This window comes from Melopsittacus undulatus, chromosome 5 (assembly GCF_012275295.1).
Source record: "Melopsittacus undulatus isolate bMelUnd1 chromosome 5, bMelUnd1.mat.Z, whole genome shotgun sequence".
NCBI lineage: Eukaryota > Metazoa > Chordata > Aves > Psittaciformes > Psittaculidae > Melopsittacus > Melopsittacus undulatus.
The window spans coordinates 52412518-52435306 of NC_047531.1; the positions used below are offsets into that span (position 1 = coordinate 52412518).

The 22789-nt window shown below is 39.6% G+C and overlaps 1 protein-coding gene across 1 annotated transcript in view; it reads right to left on the bottom strand.

The window, feature by feature from the left end:
* BRAF (B-Raf proto-oncogene, serine/threonine kinase) overlaps window positions 1-22579 on the bottom strand; it is a 69187-nt gene extending 46608 nt beyond the window's left edge. Inside the window, exons 1-2 of the mRNA XM_034063070.1 lie at window positions 22296-22579; window positions 7078-7179 (exon numbers count right to left, since the gene is read on the bottom strand). Coding sequence (XP_033918961.1) covers window positions 7078-7179; window positions 22296-22430 — 237 coding nt within the window. The 5' untranslated portion in view covers window positions 22431-22579. The remainder of the gene's footprint in view (window positions 1-7077; window positions 7180-22295) is intronic.
* Between the last annotated feature and the right edge of the window lie 210 nt (window positions 22580-22789).

Below are 22789 nucleotides of genomic sequence, written 5' to 3' on the forward strand. Positions count from 1 at the left end.
TATTATCCTCAGCCAATATTTTTACTGATCAATAAAGGGCTACCAATTTAGTATGAATTTCAAAGTTTGACACATATATGAAAAACTGAATATTAAAATCCGTACATCCAAAATAGAACAAAAAGTTATTTTTAATTATATTGCATATAAGTATATATGCATATCATATAATATAGTCTCACACATGGGGGAATACTCCTGAGGCTTCAAATGAGCAAAACGTATAAAGGCCTGGTAAGCTGCCAAGTCCATCTAAAGCATTAAAAGTTGGCATGCTTATATACATGCCATAACACAACTGCTGCTCACTCAGGAGACACAGAGTTAAAGTTACTCCTTAAAGGCTGCAACCTATTGACAAAAACTGACCTCAGAAGTCAAGAGAATTTACATGATGTTTACAGATGTGCCAAAGTTCTGTCAACAAGATGTTAAGAGATTTTCTAAATATGCATTTTAAAAAAAATCAATTAAAAAAAAATCACATATTCTTTATATTATATTTGAAATTTGCTTTCTTGAGCCATAACCAGGCTGCACATTCTAGTAATACCATCTACGAAAACAAAAAGCAACAAGTCAAATATTTGAGTTTTTTTAAATTAAGCTGGTACAAAACCAAGTAGCGAAATATGGCTTCTCCTTCTCCCTGTCCCTCTCCACATCTGGTTAGCAACTCAGTCTAAACTCATATAGGTAAACTGGGTTTAACATTTTCTCCCCCTTCATTAATTTTAGATATTACTCACACAGTGCAAGGCTCTTAAAAGCCTAAACTATAGTTTCCTGGTCTTTGAAACTGAGATTCTGTTTCTATTTAAAAGATGTTTGACCTTTTAGGCTGTTGATCAAATGCAAATCCCACTAAGTTAAATGGGAGCTGAAGATAGACAGTAACGTACGTCAGGATTTCTTCATTTAGTAAGACTGCTAAATCTGTTCTTAGTCTAACTTTAGACACTCCAGTTTTGGTCCAACACATTTGATCAGCATCTGTTAGGAGCCTGGTAAAAATTAATCTGAATTTCCCCAGAGGACTGCCACACTTCCCAGTGCCTGCACTCAGACTTGGTATTTTCCTGGAATCCCACGAACAGTCTGAAACAACCTGAGATTCTGCACTAAGATCCATTTCAGACTGTATCTGCCTGCTGTTGCAATAGGCATACTTTAGACCAGCAAAGAGGTAATCTTCTTCAATTAATTAATTTAACCTCCTGCATGGATTCTTCAGATACACAGGAATAAAGAATTAAATACCCTCCTGAAATTCAACAGCCAACTCTCAAACATGGCAACAGTAAGGCCTTTGAGTAAGATACATTTAATAATCCAGGAAACAAGTTACGAGAAAAAAAAAAATCATTACAGTAGTTGAGGACAAACACACCTCTACCACCACAAGTCTCATTTTAAATTGGTTCCAGGAGTAGGAAAGAAGATGATCCCTTCAAGACAGCACTAGAAAGCTGAGTTGTTTTAAAATGTACTTTGAAACCACTATCATGCTACCTATGCATCTGTATACTGCTTAGGTTTGTGTGGAGTTTGAATAAAAAAAATGAAACAAAAAAACCCAGGCAGCTTATTTCTTACTGTTAAACGAAGTAACCTACAAGTCCATGATGCAACCTTATACCACATGAAAAACTGTTTATATGCAAATGGGCTAATTCCCGTTAAGTTCTCAAAGATGAGACCTTAGTGGGTAATACTGTGCACATGACTATGAGGCAAGGACAAACAATGCATATTGGAAGTTTAAATAGGTAAGGCCTCCCTGAACAAAGTCTCTACTAAGGCTAACAAATCTGATTAAGTAATTTAAGCAAGATCCCTCCATTCCAAGTTTGAGCTGACTGCTTTTGGCCAGTCGGAATCTGTACAACCCATTTTAGTTTGTAAACAGTACTTTTTGCCAATGCTAAGTTGAAATGCACAGATCTTTATTCTCCTCTCCTAAACTCAAGTTATTCTTTTCATCAGTACTTTGGTCACAGAGACAAAAAAAATAATTCTTTATATCCATTTTATAATAATATGCAACTGCATATTTTAACCATAACCCCAGGTGTTCCCCATATCACAATATTAGACTTCTCTGCAGTAAAGACTTCCAATATTTACGATGCTCAGACAAACCCTTAAGAAAAGGGTTTTTCCACAGTGAATCATAAACTGTGTATTTTGGGAAACAGTACTTCAAGGACAGATATAACGCACTAAGAAATTATGTGGGAAGACAAAAACCATTGATGTTTTCAGCTGCTGTGATAGAGTGCTTCCAAAAAGAGTGGTAAAACCTACTTAGGAGCTCCTGCAGCCTCTTTTCCAGAAGAAAAGAGAAATGCTATTAATGATATTTCTACATCTACTGAGTCAAGTAGTTATTTCAAACATTTGACAATGATTTCCAGGGGTCTGTTAGATCTGAGATACACGCAAGCATGCGGGGGATGGAAGAAGTTAAGAACTAGGATTGCCCAAAGAATTTTAGCTACAAGCCATTTTTAGATTTTAATACAGCCATTGCTTACTACATTCATTATTTCTTCCATCTGGAACAAACAGAAAATTTTTTCTTGTAATCAAATTAGAGAACATTGATAAGACTCCCCTAGCTATTACTAATTATAACAATTAGAACAAAACTGTCATTAATGAGAAATGTTCTTTTCTTTCTTCTATTTATTTTGTTTCCTACCCCTATACCTTATGCACAGAACACTCAGAAATCTCTCTGCAGCTTTGGTTTCCACTCCTAGCCCACTCAGGCTTGCAGGCCCTCCTCCCCATGCTCTACAGTCACCTTTAGAAGGCCGTCACTGAGGAGTGATGGATGAAGATGGATATACCGTTGAATCCCAGTACCCCCTCTTGCAGGAATAATATAAGCTGAACTCAACATAGCACACATCAATCAAGAGATGCCTTCCTCTTTCACAGTCAACTGATGAAACCTGAAATGATGGCTGCAACAACAGCTATCAGTTTTAAAGCTCTTTTGATGTAAAACACATTGACACTCTCACCAGAACTAAAAGAAAAAAAAAATCTGCAGAATACCCCAATTTTTGTCTTTGTACTCTCAGACAAGCACAGAAACAAAAGCTTCTATTTTCTTACGCAACAGTAACTAAGGCATAAGTTCCTTTCTATTTTTAAATGAGGTGTATGTTTTATATTCAATACACAAATAATTTTACTATATCCTTCTAATATTCAATTTGCAGAATTAATTTTCCTGTTAAATTATTTGGCTTTCCCACACCTGCTTCTGCTCCCCCACCCCTTCCTTTCCACTTTCAACTGAAAGTCAATTTTGTTGCCAGATTTAATTACATCTGTACTGGACAGGTCTACACAGGCAGCCCCAACACAGACCAGGAAACAGCAGACTGGACACTCCGAGTGCTGTGAACATGAGCAGCAGGTAAGATCCGTAAGAAATGAAAGATATAAAAGCTATGCAGAGTACAAAAAAACTGAACAAATTCTATTGTACTGAAAGACAGATGGATAGCTGTCAAGCTTTTCAGAGTGTAACAAAAAGCCAGAAAGCATTACAATAAAACTAGATGTTTACAACAGGGTAAGGCAATGTGGGTGAAAGCAAAAGTACTTAACTCAGGAACTAGTTTTGGCTAATTCCAACTTTTGCTAAGAGAAGCAGACAACTTGCTTGCTGATAGCACCCAAGAGGTATCAACAGGCACAATCTACAGAAGTCCTTAACAGTCCCTCACATTTTAAGGAAGATGCAAAGAGACCAGTGCAGTGGAATGATTTTAAAACTGGCATCAAAACAAGCTTGGGGGATGAAGGGATTGAGAGCAGCCTTGGGGCAGAGCACTTGGGGTACTGGTGGATGAAAACTAGACTTGAGCCAGCAAGGTGCAGCCCAGGAAGCCAACTGTATCCTGGGCAGGGTCAAAAGAACCACGACCAGCCGGTCAAGGGAGGCGATTTTCCCTTCTCTTCTGCTCTCCCAAGACCCCACCTGGAGTACTGTGTTCAGCTCTAGAGTTCTCAGCACAAGAAACACATGGACTCTTTGAGTGGGTTCAGAGGAAGGTCACAAAAATCATCAGAGGAATGGAGCACCTTTTCTACAAGGAAAGGCTGAAAAAGTTGGGTTTGTTCAGCCTGGAGAAGAGAGGGCTCTGGGAAGATCTTATAGCAGCTTTCTAGTACCCTAGAGGAGGCCTTTGAGAAATATGGTGGACACTTTTTAGCAGGGCTGTTGCAATAGGACAAGAGATAATGGTTTTAAACTGAAAGAGGGTAGATTCAGACTAGATATAAGGAAGAAATGTTTTATTATGAGGGTGGTGCAACACAAGAACAGGTTGCCAAGAGAGATGGCAGATGCCCCATCCCTGAAACTTTCAAGGTGAGGCTGTACAGTGATTTGAGCAACTCATCCTAGTTGAAGACGCTCACTGCAGAAGGGACCTTTAAAAAGCCCCTTCCAACCCAAACTATTCTATGATTCAAAGGAAACAAAGGGAAAGATGATGCACTCCAAGGAGCAGACTAGCAAGGTTACTCATACAGATTCTGGGTAAAAGCAGAGCAACATTACACTTACAGCCAGAATTGAGACTTCAGCAAAAGAGTAAAACCAGAGAAGTCAGAAGAGAATGGACAGAGCATCAGTTACATTACTTTCCTGTTCAAACACTTCAGAGATAGTACACAGATCATAGTTTCAAGACCTAGACATAGCCTAGATGTGAAAGCCTGGGGAGAAAAAGATGTCATGCACAGAAATCCATAATGATGCCCAGGCATGAATCTTGAGCAACAGGACCAACACTGCACAGTGGCTCTGTACATAGAGTTAGCTATTTCTAACAGATGTCAGACAGGTCATCTATTGAACCACTTAAGTTACTCACATGTATTCTACATGCTCTCCTGTTATTTCTATTCATATCAAAACTCCTATGCTTTCTTAGTTCTGCATTTCCTAGAAGCAAATGTGTTCTTCCACACTTCATATCACACTACTTTCATAACTTTTTAGATACAGCTTTGTCCTTCCATGTTGCTACCAGGACTGCTCTGTGACCTTTTACTGACAGGTAGAAGAATACAGAAAATCAAAACACTAGCTCTAGCAGTGACAGATGAGATTCAGGGAAATTGCTGCAAAGTAAATTCTCACAATAGATAGCAACCCCTCTTCTTGACCAAGCCAAACAGCAGCAAAAAAAGTGTGAAAAGGCACACAACACACTAGATAACTTCACTGGGTTGAAATGAAGTCATGGGTAGATAGTAATCTTGCTTCTTACTGTCTCATTTACTCTGTAATACACTTTTTTTGTTCCCTTCACAATTGAGTTCTATCACACAAAATCTACACATTAAGAAATGTCAGGTTTGCAGCATTTATACCTATTCTCTTAAATCAGTCCATTTGAGAATCATCTAATCTAAGATAATGGCCAAATAGAAAACTCCTCTCTTCTCACACCTCCTTTCCTAGGTTCTTGGCACACAGCTGAAAGTTCTTGCTCCTTCCTCCCTTTCCCTATGCTTAACCACATCTTTGGGGCTCACTGGACTTCATCATGACCAAGTTGAAGCTACAGACAGTATAGCAAACTAATCCCTTGGCTTTTCATTTCAACGATGGTAGGCTCTTTTCACAGGACTTCATTGTCTCAAGGGATAATTCAACTGAAAAAGCAGAATCCAAGTCACTTCCATCTTCTTCCCAATGATTTACTGGTCCCTAGTCAGCACCAGCACTACTTCTCACAAGGCCTTCACGATCCACCAGAACTCATGCAGCAGAGAAACATGCTGCTCCACCTTGCAGGGGTTCCCTACCATATTGATGAGGCAGTTTCATCTCAGTAGCATATGGAAACATTGAACTTGCAAATCTACTTTAAGCTTTATAATCTGTAGTCACTGAATATTTCAGACTTAATACAACTCTTTACACGATTATAATCGCTTCCTGTTATGCATTTATGACTGTAAATGCCCACTTCTCTATCAATGAACTATAGAATAATCAAAAAGCTTCCAGTGTGGAGCTCTCAGTTCTAGTTTGGACACAGGTGACAAATGGGTGTAATGAATTAATGATTTCACTACCTAAAATCCAGACTTAGTACAGATTAAACTCATTATTGTTGAAGTTTGACACACAATCTAATGAAACAAATATATATGTTGCAATATTAGGAACACATATGGAACAAACTGGTTTATATAAAAACAGAGGTCTGTTAATATATCACTGAGTGGTTTAAACAGTGATTATTGCTCATTCAATATTCTCATTTCACATTAGCAATAAGCAAAGCAACTAGAGAGCCTCATTTGACCTTAACTGTTAAGGACATTATGTCAACATTTGTACAATCAAGCTAGTGCCCTGCTCTGACATATTAAGATAAAAGCCAGAAGTACCTCAAATAATGAGATCTTTATTTTTAATTACCCATTGCCTTTAGGCAGCAATCACAATTGAAAAGACTACAAAAGAAATCTGTTTGACCTCCAGTTATTTCAGTACTTGAAAGAACCAAGAAAAGGGCAGGGTTTGGAGCAAGTGATACCATTCAATTCCCAACAGATCAAACTTATGTATGCAGTCCTTTTTTAAGCACTTAATGATCTTATGTCAATGAAACTTCATGAATCTGGAGTGACGAAAATAGAGAGATTTAATTTGTAGTTAGTTTACAAATTAAACTCAGTTTAAAGATATTACTCCACCCTACAACCTTTTTTTTTTGATTCCACACAATTAGTTTTCAAAGAGACAATTTCTATTATACATAATCTTCCTCCCCCCAGCACCTAAAAAGGATACTTGACATTTCAACTGCACCAACATAACTATCAGATTATGCCACTGATCTTGCCTTATTCATGTGTACCAGGAATCCCATACAGTTTCTCCTTATCTCCAGGGAAAGTGTTAAGCTTCTAATACACAAGGAGAATATTCTCTTTAACTACAGGTAGTCTCCATTTTAACATAAGATGTTTCGTATAACGTTAAGATAACATACCATTAATCTAATCACATTCATTTCAGTGTAAACTTACCTCTAAATATATCGATGGTGGGTTATGCTCTCCTCCAAATTTGTCTAGCAGTGCCTCTATATGTTCTTGTGTTAATTTAATCATCTGTTTGATATTCCACACCTAAAAGAAAAAAAAGATTTTTAAAATCAAAAGAGGCTACAGAATTCGCCCTTAAACAAAAAAACAAAACCTCATTTTCTTGACACTTAATAGCAGAAGTCCATAACAAAGTATTTTAATTATCACTAAAAGAGTGCACAAAGCTACCCTATTCACCCACTGTCAGTGATATGAGATAAAGAGAGCAAAATGACATTTGGTTTTAAAATTTGGGAACCACTGAATAAACAACTTAAGAACAGTTTATTTTCATGTTTACTGAAATCATATTAAGTATTTTCCTTGCCAGACTTTGCAACCCAATTTCTACAGTACTACAAAGCTTGGTGCAGGAGTGTTGTATAAACAACATTCACAAAACCTAGACCTAGTGTTCTATTAGCATGGGAATATAATGTCTTCATCTTAAACAGCACCTTCTATAACCTGACTTTTATACTCTGTGTAACCTTCAGATTTTCTTACAGACCTTGGACACAGTCTGAAAAATACATTTACCTCTAGTGCACATAGAAAACCATTCTATGATTGTATGAATAACTGATTCACTTCTAGCCCAAGTTTTAGAACATATACCAGAACAAAGATTTCATCAAGAAGCTATAGTCAAACATAAATAGTCTGCTCAGGAGCAAGCAACCCAAACTACAAAGAGTCAGGAGAATGGAGGGACATGAAATGAGGAGTGTGCTCTTCAGTATTCTATATGTAAATTCCCTTGAGGCAAGTACGGAGGTCAGCCTGCTTCTCAACTGGCAATCAATTTATGTCACTGAAGTCGGGACTGCCAACCACTAGCAAAGAAAAGGACTCCTGGATTTTGCTTGTTCTTCTCAAGATGGCAAGGGCTAGTTGTATGCTTGGTGAAAAGAACAAGCTTGGATCAACACTATCTCCATTAACCTGTTCAATGTAAAAGTTTAGGATGCTTAGTTATTGTATAACTGGTAACATGCTGTTAATGTGGGTGTGTATACAGAAAATTCCCAGCAAACTAAGGAATCATCTCAGGATTACCTTCAGAAAGAGGTTTCATTGATGCTTAATGCAACTTCTATTAATTGGTCATTCTGGCAATTTTAACCCACCAGAAGTCTTCCTGAACATGTACTGGACTACAACCAGTATCAACAATTTACATAAATGCTTGGCAATGGGTAAGGTGGGGAGGGAAGACGCTACAATGACAAAGTAACCCAAAATCAGAGAAAAGTTGAGGCTAGAAGGGACCTCTGGAGGTCATCTGGTTCAACCCCCTCCACAAGCAGGTCGCCCAGGACCATGTCCGGCTGTCTTCTGACTATCTGCAAGGATGGATACTCCACAGCTTTTCTGGGCAACCTGTGCCAGCACTCAGTCACCCTCAAAGTAAAGCGTTTCCTGATGTACAGAGGGAACAAACTGTGCTTCATCCTGTGCTCATTGCCCCTGGTGCTGTCGCTGGGCATCGCTGAAAAAAGGCAGGCTCCACCCTTCCTTTCACCAGGCCTTATCATCTGTGTGGCCCTTCACTGGACTGCCTCCAGCAGCTCTATATCTCTCTTGTACTGGGGAGCCCAGAACTGGACATAGCACTCCAGGTGATGCCTCACCAGGACCGAGTAGAATGAATACCTGTCAGATGAGTTTCCAAATACTTTTCCTGAATATTGGTAACAAATAATTTCCTTGCTTATATGTTCTTTTCTTTCCTGTATCTATAACCACAACTTTGCTTCTCTCTTCTCTTACAGTAAAGATCCAGAGTAACAAATATAACTGAGCAACAGCAATATGCACAACAGAAGCATATTATTTAGGAGGTGCTGGCAAGAGAATCAAACAGCCTCTAACAAGGGCAGAAATCTTCCTGCCAAGTTATTATTGTGACAAGAGCAAAATCTGAGTGACTAATGAAGAAAATAAACTTAAAAAAATAAATACATACATTAACTTGCTGCCAGGCTATGGTAAAAATGCCTTCACCTTGAAGATGCTGAAATTAAAGTCTAATGGAAGACAACATTGCTCAGAGGAGCTGAAAATGGTGCCCTGAATTACCTACTGTACACCTGTGCACTAAACGAAGAGCCTTCCAGCAAGTGAATCTCACAGGCAAACTTAATATGGATTTCTACCACCTTCAAAAGGCTATTCATACAGTTAAAAGTATGCTGAAAGCAGAGGGAAATTTATCTAAGTCAACCACAGCAACAAATCATTACTTGTTGCTCACAGGAATGTAAAACCTATTTTGTGTGCCATATTCATCAAAAGTCTTCGGACAAGACGAAAAAAGTTTCACAAATCCAGTACTGACTAGCATATTCTATCGCTAATCAAGTATGCACTAGAACACATATGCCATGGCAAATTTCCAAACTTCACAATTTCCCCTTAAGAAGCAACTTCTACTTATTTTTTTCTTATAGAAAAATTACCTTCTGGCTTTCAATATCAGAGAATATGCTTATACACAGGGGGTTTTGTGGTCCAGAGCAGCCCTTAACTAGCCAGCTCTTTGAGAATCAGCCCCCTTGGAAATACACTGCATTCTACTATGCACAGTTTGTGACTACTTGAGTTCAACTGAAGGAACTCAAGCCTTTTTCTAATTAGCATTTGCAACTGGTACTCTATGCAAACAACCTCATGTGACTTGAAAATGTCCCCTTCTGCACACCACAGTACCCACAGCTTACACCACACAAAACACACCATTCCTGTTACACAGCCAGCAGAGCCAGCAATTTCTGCCCATCTTTTCTCCTTGCAGAACTACTTGTTCAGGTAACTTGGCTAAGTTTGCACCATGGGCACCACCCCAGCCTTACAGCCTTTCAGCCAAACCATATCCCCATCATTTCTGTGGAAAAAACCTGAAGCACTAGGTTATTTGCATACAGGGGTTTCTTTGAACTGCCTGAATAAATCCTAAATGCACAAAAATTGCTTTGGATTTTCATGTCTCATTCCCCGTAAGCACGGACATTCCAGGGCAGCAACAGAGAACCACCCAACAACAGAAACAGCAAAACCATGAAATACAGAATCCTTTCAGCAATCTGTTGTACACCAATGGGCTTGCTCCTAGACAACAGAATAAACTCAAGTTTTTCCAAGTTAAATGTGTACACACCAATAAAATTCCTCCCTTGAGATCTCACTGTAACCCTTTATCCACACTGGATTCACAATTTCTCTAGATATAAAAGAAAACTGAAGAAGCCTACTGGTCATCCAGAAAGAACAGACCTATTTTTTGTTACTCTTATGAGCACTACACCAGACTTACACTCTACCCTGTAGGAACCCATAAAACCACAACTGCCAAGTATCTTGCAGAAATACAAAAATCGATGCCAGCCTAAGAGACAGCTGTTAGAAACCTTAATATGAATTAAATCTGCAATGCACCTAGTATAGTCTACATGTGAGACATACGATTTCATTTGAGATACATGGAAGAAGCATGATTATTTGAGATACACTGTTTCATTCTAGTTCCATGAAAAAGTAATGAATCCTTTGCAGTCTGGATAATCTCATCTTTTTTTCCAAAAAAAGCCTCCATTTTTTCTGTCCTATCTGGTAGCATTAGGCTAAGGTTATTCTCTATCACAGGAGATTAGATTTGATTCTCCTTTTAGTGCTGCTGACACAAGGAAGCTGACGCAAGCTAACATGGACACAGGCAGCCAGAAGACTGGAAATATTCCAGATATACTGGAATATATCAACTTGTATCTGCCTATTGTGGATAACTGTGCATTAATTTTGCAAATAAGCACTCCCCTGCAAAGTAATAAAGACGACCTATTTCAAGCCAGAGGGAAGTCAGCCAAAGTAGAAGCCTAAATCCATTCTATTCAGATAAGCCTATGGCTCCACAAACGTGAGGCTATAAGCCATAATTTTTTCATCCTTTGCTGCTTGTCAAAATATGCAGTACCTGAGACAGCACAAAGCAAACTACCTTTTTTTATACATTTTGCACCTGGCAGAATCACCTGCATGATTCACCTTTGGCAGAAGTCACCTCAGAGTTCAAATCTATTCTGTAAATTAAGGAAGCCATGATTTGTCCAGGCACAGTATGTCCTGCACTTGATTACAACACTTGTGATGATGCAGAATACTTTAATAGAACCAACAAAGTAATAATAATAACAATATATGAAAAAGGTAAGCATTTGATTTGGAAACTGCTTTATAAGGAGGCCAAAATCACCAATACCCATCCAATACTATTTTAATCAGCCCCTTCAGGCTTGCTTCTTAGACAATCAATTCTATTGTTTGGTCCACTGAGCTAGGATCCACTTTGTTAGAAAATGCTCTAGAAAACTGTAATGTACAAGATCATTCTTAGCTGGACTGATGTCTTAACTAACTTAAAGTGAAATATTAAAGTGAAAGAGAGGGAAGAGGACATATGAATGGGGTAATAACTCAGCACCACACTTTAGCATTTACACGTCAATGCGCAGAGTCCGCATTTTTCAGTTTCTTTGCTGAAAAATCACTGCTACTTCTGCTTCACATTTTTGATATATTTTCTTGGATACTTTTCCAGCTCATCAACCTCTTGGCTCTTACAAAGTTTGCTTTCCATTTTCTGCAGACATCTGTTGGAACATACACATACAGCAAAAAGGATAGTCCCTTCTTTCTTCCTACACTTCAGGCTCTAGCTCTTCTCCATCTCTCAGAGGGAGCTTCTCTCAACTTGCACATCAACTGTGTTCATTTCTGCATTTCTCCTGCTTTTCACGCTTACCACATTTTCAACAGTGTAGTTAAACTTTTTATTAAACAAGTATAAAAACTACTAACAGCTGAAAAACTTTACTGAAATGAAAACCAGCCTGCAAAGGATTTCACATGAGTTTGCACAAGTGACATGAATGTCACTGCCTTTCCTAGTTTATCTTCCATAACTTTTTATTAATGTTAGTGAATCTTTTTTATCACAGCTCCTTTAAAACATCCAAGATAAAGACTTCGACAATGTATTTTCAGTGTTGGCTAGCTAGACAGTTCAGAGTAAGTCTGTTAAAATTTAGAATGGCAGTGTAGTAAGTTACAGATAATATCTACAGAAGTTACTGTAGCTAAGAGAAAAACCATCTGGTATCTCATTAAGTATCTTTCTAGAATGATTAAGAATGGTCTTGGTAAAGATGTGTAACAATATATTCAAGCAGGAAAATCCTCAAGATGTGGTATAGTATTTTTTGTACCACCTTGTCCAATGACTAGGATTGTAACTAGGTCTGCTAATACAGTAATGTGATCAGCAGCAGGCATCTGCTGTAAGCACAGCAGTTAGTAAAATACTAAAAAGCCTTCAAGATGAGAACTATTTTCCATTTAACAGGTTATATTTTTTAGGAAAGAAAGACCAATTCTTAATGCTCTGTAACCAGTAATGCAGGTTTTCAACTGTGTGTGTAATGATACTTGTTCCCGTTAAGCAAAAACACACCACCAAAACCAAACACAACTCCCTCGCTACTCCCAAAACCTAGACACATCTGAACAAGTTAATGCTCAGATTATCATCTTTGAGGATTTAGTGGCAGAGACTTTATTGAAAAAAATTCAGTGGAAGACTAACTGCAATTGTAAGACACGCACATGGAAGAAAAACTTGCTGTCTTTTCCAGGGGACTTTCACCACAGGAGATACTGGTATTACTAACACTTAAGTTTTTTACTTAATATGCTTACATCTCATTTATTTGCAAACCATCAATTGCAACTGAGACTAATCTATGTCTTTTCCTTTGTTTAATTATAAACAGATTAAATTACTCATCATTCAGCTCTGCTCTTACAGCAGAATAAACAGCCTTTCAGTTCCTTGAGCCTTGCCTCTTCAGTTTGTCTCCTCTTTAACAAAGAGGAGACTTCAAATGTTCTTTATTTCTTGTAAGTGTTTAAGAATATTTTTTAAATAGAATGACAAATTGTAAGGGATAAAGCTCAATAAAGATATTCTTTGTAACATAACCAAAAAGCTTCTCTATCAGAACAAAGTCATCAAGAACCTTAAGCAGTGGTTGCTTTGTAGCTTACACCAACCTAGAAGGTGGGTGTAATTATTGTATTGTCCTTGACTATTTACCCCTGCTCCCTTCCTTACTCTTTCTTCAGAACTTAAGCCTTTGAGATATGCTAAACAAGCAGAAAATTGTTCTTTTTGTCAAAGCTAGTTCTACACCAGTCTAGTATGCTGTAACAGCTTGGCAAAGGACACAGTGACCACTACCTGAGCTGGTGCAAAAAGTTATCTTCCCTCTCTATAATGCACAGTTGGATGGATTAAGGCTACCATAAAGCAGTAGGCATCCTGTTTAAGTTTCAATTCTCTTTCATTCCCCCACTTTTTCCATCACCTGCCATCTTTGCTGCTTGCTGCTAAGTAAAATTTGCCTCCAAGCACTATAAAAAGGAAAGTTAGCAAATGTTTTCTACCACAATAGAACAGCAGTGTGAAAAATAAGAAATATCTGTACCCTTCATTTAAATCATTAACCATGAGTTGCATGGTTTGCTTTGATCTAACTAAATCTTCCATTCGATTTTCCTTGAGGTTTTTGTGTTCCATTACTACCAGTCCCTTTTATTCACTTTGGTATTAATTCGGTAGTTATGAGGATCATGCACAGAGCAAGTTCTGGTACAATTAATTCTATTTACATTTACAAATTTCAGAACTTCTCCCTAGACTGCTACAGGTTTACAGGAAAAATAAAGAAAATAAATAAAATGAGGAAAATAAATAATTAAATAATAATTTCTTTTAAAATGAATAAAAGGAGGAAAAAACCTCTCCAGACTTCCTAACTCATTTAAGAATGCAATTTTGCTTTACAGAGGTAACTACCGCAAACTCTCAACAAATGTTAAACCCATACAGCAGTGGAATTTAAAAGATGACTATCATGTGTATACCAGACTATTTCTCTGCACACCTTAAGCTGAAGATAAATCATATTTGTGATGGAAAGAAAGCAGCCAAGCAGCTAATTACAATAATTGCCTAGAAGAAGCAAATGCTAGTCAAGCAGAGCTCTTACACAGCTTGGGTCACATTAATTAAAATGACAAAACAAACCCAGTCTCAGCTGAACTGCAGGACTTACTCTGCTCTCTCCTTGCCAGAGCACACAATTAATTAAGACTACCTAGAAAAAGATAATCAGCACCTATTTAAAAGTTCATGTTATCAATCTATAAAATAACTTGTTATACACTTTGCAATATTCCACTACTAAACTGTTACTATCCTGTGCACATATTTCCCACCAACTGGTTAGAAAATGTAAGACAGCTGGAACTGTTAGTCAAGAATAAATATATGCAGTTTGTTTAGAAATATCTGTGATCCAATAAAATAACCAAGGTACCCCATCCTTATCACAAACAGGTCTCAAGTCCTGAAACAGAGCAACTGTACTTGCACTTGATTTCTTTTTTTATTTTGAAAATAAAAGTCATTTGCGTCCAATCACAGACCACAATCACAAATAGAAACTGCCACAGACATCACATTCTCCTATACTGTATTCTGTGTTCTACTCAGCAGACCATGCTGCCTTAGTAACCCTCATACCAATATGAGAAATGAAACACTTTAAACAGCAGAATTGGCTCCTGCTACTCACTGTAGAATTTAAAATGACAAAAAAGTCCAAACCAAGATACAACAGCTATCATAGCAGGATGGTGAAAAAACCATCTGATTTAGAAAACTGAAAGAAAAAAATTATTTAAAAGGCTGAAGGTATTTTCATTTGCCTCAGTCAAGCCTTAGCTGATCAAATTGAAGAACTATTAAGTTCATAAAACCTGCTGCAAGACTTAGAATCTGTAAGTATTAAGCTTGGAGACTGGAAAAATTTACATCAATTTTCAGCACTGTGCATAACTTAAAAGTGTCACAAGACATTTCATTAGCACTTACAAACTGCCTTCTAGAAAAATTATGAGAATGCTTAAAGAAATCCTCTCTAAAAGCTACCTCAGATGATACTAAAGACTCACATTTAAATCTCCATTACTTACGACTAATAGAGAGAATGTTTGACCTATTAAGATTTAATGAACAAATTTACAAAACCAGTTGAAAGGTTGACGCACCAACATACAAACATGCAGCTCCAAAAACCTGGCTCCTACCAACTTCTTAGTCATAATGATGTATTTTATTTCATGTTGATTTTACTGTTTTCAAACGCCATTAGTGAATAACTTGTACTAAAGAGATTAAAAGCTAGACATGCTACTCAGACTTCAGGAATACTTCCCCTCAAAATAATACCTTTATCTGAGATAAAGAAAAAAAACTCCAAACAATTAAAAGTTACCAAGTCTGAGCTCCAAGTGTCAGAACATCAACTGAACACAATATGAAAGCATCTGAAAAGTATTTACTGCTTATCAGTGCATTAAACAACAGCTTTACTAATAACATTACTGTTTAAGGGGCTTCTACATAACTATGTAACAGATAAAGATACTAGAGCTGGTATCCCCCTTCCTGCAGTTAAAAAATCCTAGGCACTCAGACACCACATTTTTAAACAGTAAGTACATTTTGCTCATTAACAACCTGACTTGCTTGCCTCCTAGAAGATTTTAAGCATAAAGATTTTAAAGAAAGTTGGTACCCTTCAAATAGAAATTGAATTGCCTCTTCATACTAAATTTTGTGCAGGTATACTGGGAGAACCCACAATAATATTTCACTTGATCAGAACCTTAGTAAAACAAAAGCTTTCTTCAAAGCCAAAACATACTCCTATGATCTCCTGAATTCAATAGTGTGGAGAATTCATTTGATAGCAAGCGCTGCACAATAAGCTCCATTTTGAAAGGAGCACAGGTTTTGTTTTCTTATCTCTAATGGTCATGCTAACCACAGAGTGCCATGGTGGGATGACAGCTGGCAGCACTGTTCCCTGAAAACTCTTGCCTGAATTGACATCATGTTTGGGCAACGGAAATGGTTAAAAATTAGACCTTTGCCTGTTTCACCCTTTTTTTGCTAGGATCAGCATTCATAAACTGTCATCAGAAACAAAATAAAGGCACTGTTGCCACTCCTTCACATCACACAAATGCTAAAAAGGTGGAATAACAAGCCAAACACTTGCAGCAAGGGGTTTCAACAAGAAAAAAAGAAAAGGCATGTATTTCTGCACTGAGCAGCCTTGTTTAACTTTAGCAGTGGCCACAGAAGAGGAAATCAGTTGCATAAATATGTATTTCATCATTTTAGGAAGATTCCATTGTACACCCAAAAAGCTCATGAGCAACTGAAATAAAAAAAAGAAAGCAAAGAACACATGTATTGCATACTGGCTTCTCTGTCTTGCACTAGCTGTGAGAAAGCAGCTGTGTTCACACAGATGTGTGAACAGTTGAAAATTATGAAAACCATGTCAAACCTCAAAAACCTGAATACTGTACCTAGAACTCACGTGGTCAAAAGTGTTGGAAAGTGTACTTACTATAAAAGCAGCTCACAGAGGACCTTCACACCCCCAGCACGCTAGCAAAACTATGTCATGTAATCATATTTCTCTGAAAGATACACTTGGAAGTAGTCCAGAGAAATCAAGTGAAGTCGCAACCTAGCATGGGAAGCTATATAAAAACAAATAAAGGCCAATGCGCTTTCATAAGTATCAATGTGGTACTAAGCTGGTACAAGGGAGCATACCTCCCTGGCTGAATGGCCCGGTGCAGCAGAGCAAACAGCAAGTTTGCTTCCCCTCCAAGTGCTAGGGAACCATCTGATTGACTTCAGTGACACTGCAATGATAAGGAGCAACATCAACCCTTGGTTGATGATAGAGCACTTAGAGTAGATTATATAACCCTTCAAAAGGGAGTGGTTCAAACTGAAAATAAAACTTTTACTTGGCCAGAAAGTGTATTCAAAAAACTCAGCCCTGAAGCAGCTTCTGTATAAGGCTGGACTGAAGGAGACTTAGCATTTTCACAATCTTTAGAAACCTTCCTTTGCTTCCCTTGGCAGTACAAACAAGTATTTCCTTCTAATTGAAATTTCCTCCAAAATATTTCAAGTAGTCAAATTTTCTATAGACATAACAATAAAACTGAATTACAGATTTGTTACAAAATCACAAACAAAAATGGAGTACTGGCACTTTAAGGAAATCTTGTTTTATTTTTTTCTTCGTTTGTTTTAAAAAATAGCTACCATCAAAAGGTATCTCCACAGAAAAAAAAATAATTAGTTCTACAGTATTTTTAACCGTGTCAACAAAAGAACTGCCTTTCCAGGCTAAACAAGCATTGAGGATATTATTAGAGCAGTTTTAAAAATAAGACAGGTCTTTAACAACTACAACAAAATACAAATGGGAATAGCATTAGTGGCTTAAGTAACAACATAAATTAACAAAAACCTCAATACCAAATGCATTCCACCTAACCAGTTTGTGGATATCCACAGAGACAAGAAACAAGCCTCCTAAGGTATCAAAAATTTCTAGAAGATACTACTCTATTAAGTAAGTTTTGTGCAATCAAGCAAGCTACCACAGGACAGAGATGCTAATACTATTGCCTTTTGGGAAAAATACCATGAGCAGGAATCTCTTTAATATCCCTACCAAACTAAAGTATTTCAAGGTTATGTTCTAATATTCGATCTACCTTGCAACAAACAACCCAAAAAGCCTAAGAACAAAAAAGACAGAAAGTTATCAAGGCCATTGTTTTTTCTATACCTGGATCAACTTTCCCCCATTGCTCTTGATATATGTTCGTCTGTGCAGGTGACAGAATCCATTAATGAACATTTTATGAATAAATTAAGAAAGTCTATTTTCATGTTTCACTATACTGAGACGTAATGAAAAACATCTAATAGTAACATGAAATCATCTCCTCTGCTCTCATTTAAGCTCACTACTTCTGGCAGCAATTGCCACAAGCCTGGAGAACAAGTTATTTGCATGCTTTGTTGCATCAGATTTGACAATTTCCATTTCTTTCTTAAACAACCGCAGCTTATTTTCAGCCTTCCCTCAAAGCTCTGCCGTTCTAGACTTCAGACCAATGTCACTACTCTTCCCTAGACTCTCCACAGCTAGACCATGTACTTCTTGAAGCTGTGACCCAGACATAGTATTCAGCCTTTCCTGTGCTCTGTGAAACAAAAGTATTACTTCACTTATTTTATTTTTTGAGATACACTCCTGCAGAACAGAGCTGGATATGAAGCATCTTGTAGCTAAAGTTTAACTTCTCACAATTAAACAGGATGTCATTCACAGACTATAATGTTAGCTTAATCACTGAACACAAATGCAATGAAACATAATTGAGATTCAACATAAAATGTATTCCCAAAACTACAAAAGCAGTGAAGCAAAATAATGTTTGTATCATTTCAACTTTGCAAATAAGTAGCACATTTAATTGTAAACTCTTCACAGAAACAGAAACCTAAGTTATCTTAACACCCAGCATGACAGGTTCTCTAAACGTTATCACAACAAAAATAACCCCAGTTTTTCTTGGTGTACCTGTGTTACTTTGCAAGAATTTACCACTTAGTTCGTACTATATGGTTTGAAGCACCTTTTCATCCTATCTTCCTTTTATTTATCTTTCCATTCATTCTTAGCTTTATTTTTCTTCTTAAATCTGTTTTATAAGATGAAAGTTTCTAAATATATAACTAATATTCATGCAGGATAAATTGCAGCATTGTCACCAAGAAAAGGATTGACCACCCAACAATTCAAGCTCTTGCTTCACAACCTTCAAAGTAACTTTCATCTTTCAAAGAGCCGTTCAGGGCACAAAGCTCCAAGTACAGAAAATCCCATTTGAATTATTTAATATTAGTGTAAATAATCTCTAGCAACAAGAACGGAGCCTTTCCCCTCAGCTGTCACACACTCCTTACTATATCAACAACCCTGTAATACTCTGAAAACCTTCCATCCAAACAATCTCTTGTCCTGAGGATTCATCCTGGGGAAGAAGCCAATCTACGTGCCTTCACACAACGGCACTCATCCTGGGCCTTCCGACACAACTGAAGGGTGAGCAGAAGAGGAAAATTTCTGCTAAAGTCACTTGCCAATAACACTTCAAAACCTTATGCCTCCAAGAAGTACCTACTTCCTAAATGCCGTTTATGAGTGCATGGGCAAATGCCCTTGAACTGTAATGTAGAAAAAAAAAAGAGTATAATAATTGTGACAGCTTTTATGTAATGACTTCATTATTATAACTTTTTTAGTATCAGCAGTTAAGCTACTGAAGCAACTTCTAAAGCACTAAGTTCGTATTTGACTGAAAACTGACCATGAGTTGAATAATATGGCTTAAACTTGTTTTTCAAAGTCCTGATCCTTGAATTCATCAGCAACACTGATGCGGTTGTAACCAATAGAGAGCACTCAATTAGGATCTTGATATGGAATGTCTGCTTTACCAGAAGGCTCCAACTTAAAAGTCTATGTGAGACTACTTCAAGGTCTGTCAGAAATTCTTGTTGTCCACCTCACTTTTACAATTAGAAACAGAGCACAGAACTGAAGGTTTTCCTCCCGGAAAGCAGGAGTGCATTTCCTGAAAAATTACAGAGAAATGAAACCTTTCCAGGTGTCTCTTCAAAATAAGTGATGTTATGCTCCTCGACAGGCTTCCACAACAAGGTTACTTTCTAAACTCAGATTTACCTTGTCTTGAAGGAAACACTGGAACATGTACTTGCATTAGAGACATGAGTCAGTTAGAAGCACTTTTCCTCACTTATGTCACTTTGAATTTGCATTACACTTTAGGTTTGCTTGTTTTAGTGTTAAGGACAGTTTCCATTTTAACTGTATGAGCAGTTTTTCAGTCTTGAGCTTTATTAGAAGTACAGGTTTAAATGAATTATTAGGTGTACTTCTGCAGCAAACAAGATTCAATTACTGACGACTTGAGGAAGGGCTAGCTAACTAAAGAACAAAACCACATCAGAAAATGAAAATTCTAGTGCCAGCTCTTAGACCTCAGTTTTTCACTATTTCCAACATGTAAGAAGCTGGCTTTTAAACAATACAAAAATGCCCACATACACTTCCTAACCTTGACTCTGTGCACCCATACTTGCAATGTACCCATCTCTTGGGCTGGAAGGTGTTCCAGATACCAGCTTGCTGCTCTCTCTCCCAGGAATGTAAGATACGGGGGGAGAAGCAGCTTCACGGCATGATTGAGCATTTGGAGTCAAGTCTAACAACTGACAGAAGCTAAGACATTCCTAAAGTTCAAGTGAGTTACAGCAGTTTCACAAACACACCACCAGCATGAAAATGTATTCCTAAATTGTCCTGCCTCCTGCCACTGCTTTCCCCTCTCTCTTGCACTGCTGCAGCTACAGCTTAGCTGTACTGGTGTCACTGCTTCTAAGGCCACAATATAAACCAGATATTGAAATAACTCCACAGAGATTTGACGGGTTTTCTGGTAGAAGTAACAGAAAAATTCATTTCCATGCACAACTGCACTAGCACAGTCTGGGCAACAGAAGTCAGCAAGAAGCTTTTTACCCTAATTTTGCTACTGGAAGCAAGCATTTGTTAAAACCCACTCTCCAGGTATTTAGGTTTCTCAACCAGTTGAGAGTTTCTCCTTACTCAGGAAAGTTAAGACTGGGCTTGCATTACTCAAAGCATTTAATATCACTGCTGGTTAGTTTAAAACACATGTATACTGCTGAGGTTTGCCTGCTTTCAACAAGAAAGCCAGCAGCTCCTTAAGGCCAGGGAATCGATCGTATCTCTCACTAGGATCAACAGAGGCTGACTTCTTCCCCATTTCTCCTTTCTTGCTATCTACCCAGTATGAGCTCTACTATTTGTCACACTTCTCAACTCATTAATTCCACTATGCTATTAATAAATAAAATGGATAAAAAAGTAGGTTTTTTTCCTGGTAAGTTGGGATTCAAACTGCATCCCCCTGTGAACTGATGATCGAAGCCTCATTTTTCCTGCTTGAGGCTCTCCCTACGGCACAGTAAGGAGACATTACCTAGTAGGGTCTGCTCCTCACATGGCCACAAGACCCTGTTTACAGATGAGAGGTCTTGTACTGAGGACAGAAACACGGTTGGGAAAGCTGAGCTTAAGTAATCTTCAGCAACTAAGGCTTGGAACAGGAAGGCAGAGCTTTTGGCATCTCTATTTACCTCCAGAATGGACTTGATGCATGACATTTGGCAATTCATTCTGACTCCAGTGCTCACAGACTTCAAATCTGCAAAATACCTTGTGCTGTTACAGAGCACTTTCCGTCTGAGAGGCCTCAGCAACTTACACTTTAACCCTCGTAAAACAGGTAGTACCGCTCGCTCTCCATGGGATTGGGAAGTTAAGTAATATGCCCCAAAACACAGGAAGTATGTAAGAGAGACACAGACCAGAGGCCTGATATCCTCAATGCCTGCACAGTGTCCCGTCCGTTAACATTTCCTCACACTCCTCGTGCAGCAGCGGCAGGCCATCCACAGAAGGAAGCGTCCCCGATCCTGCTTTTAAAATACACTTCGAGTGTTTCAAAACCACGAAAGGAAACCGATTACAAAACGCTCATGCAAGCCCTTTGCCGGCCACAGCCACCAGGTAGAAGCAAGCATGACAGCGGGGGCACGGAGGCGGGCTCCGCTGAAACCAGACCGTGACCGACACCCTCCCGGACTGAGCGCAGCGCAACGCGGCGGGGAAACCCCGGCCAGGCGGGTCCAGCCGCACCGCCCCCGGGACAGAGCGGGCGCCGGGGGGAGCTCCCTCCGCGCCTCGCCGCGGCCTCGCTCCCCCGCCCCGGCACCGCATCCCTGGCGGCGGCGAGAGTGAGTGGCGCCCCCGCCGCCGGAGGGGGGAAGAGGCCGGGTACTCCCCGGAGCGGGGATCCCCGCCGCCGTCCCCACGCCTCGCCCTGCTCCGCAGCGCCCTAGGGAGCCCCCAGCCGCCGCCTCTGCCGCCTCCACCGCCTGGTGCGGGCCCGCCGGCGGCCCCCGGGTGCGGGCCGGCCGCAGGGGGCGGGTGCGCGATGGGCGGCGGGTGTCCGCCGCAGCCGCCGTGTGGGCTCACCTCCTCCGGGATGGCTGGATCGCCGCTGCCCGCCGCGTAGCAGGCGCCCAGCGCGGGCGGCGGCGGCTCGGGTTCCATGTCCCCGTTGAAGAGCGAGGCCCCCTCCGCGCTGCTGCCGCTGCTCAGCGCCGCCATCTTGGACCGAAGCGCTGTGGCGAGGGAGGGGGAGGGGGCAGCCGCGTCCCCGCCGCCGGGACGCCCCCAGCCGCGACCCGTAGTGGGAGGGGGGAGGGGGGCGAGCGCAGGTCCCGGCCAGCTCCCAGCGGCCCGTGCCACCGGCACGTCACGCCCGGCCCCGTGACGTCACCCAGAATCGCCGCCTCGGCCACTGCGCATGAGCTGCCTGACGTCACCGGGAAACACCTTGACGTCACGGCGCGACCACCCGTCGCCCTGGGAACTTGAACGTGGGTTCGGGCCACGCCCCCGCGCCGCGGCCACGCCCCCCGCGCCTCTGCGCCCCCTTGCGGCACGGTAGCACTGTCTGCGGCGCT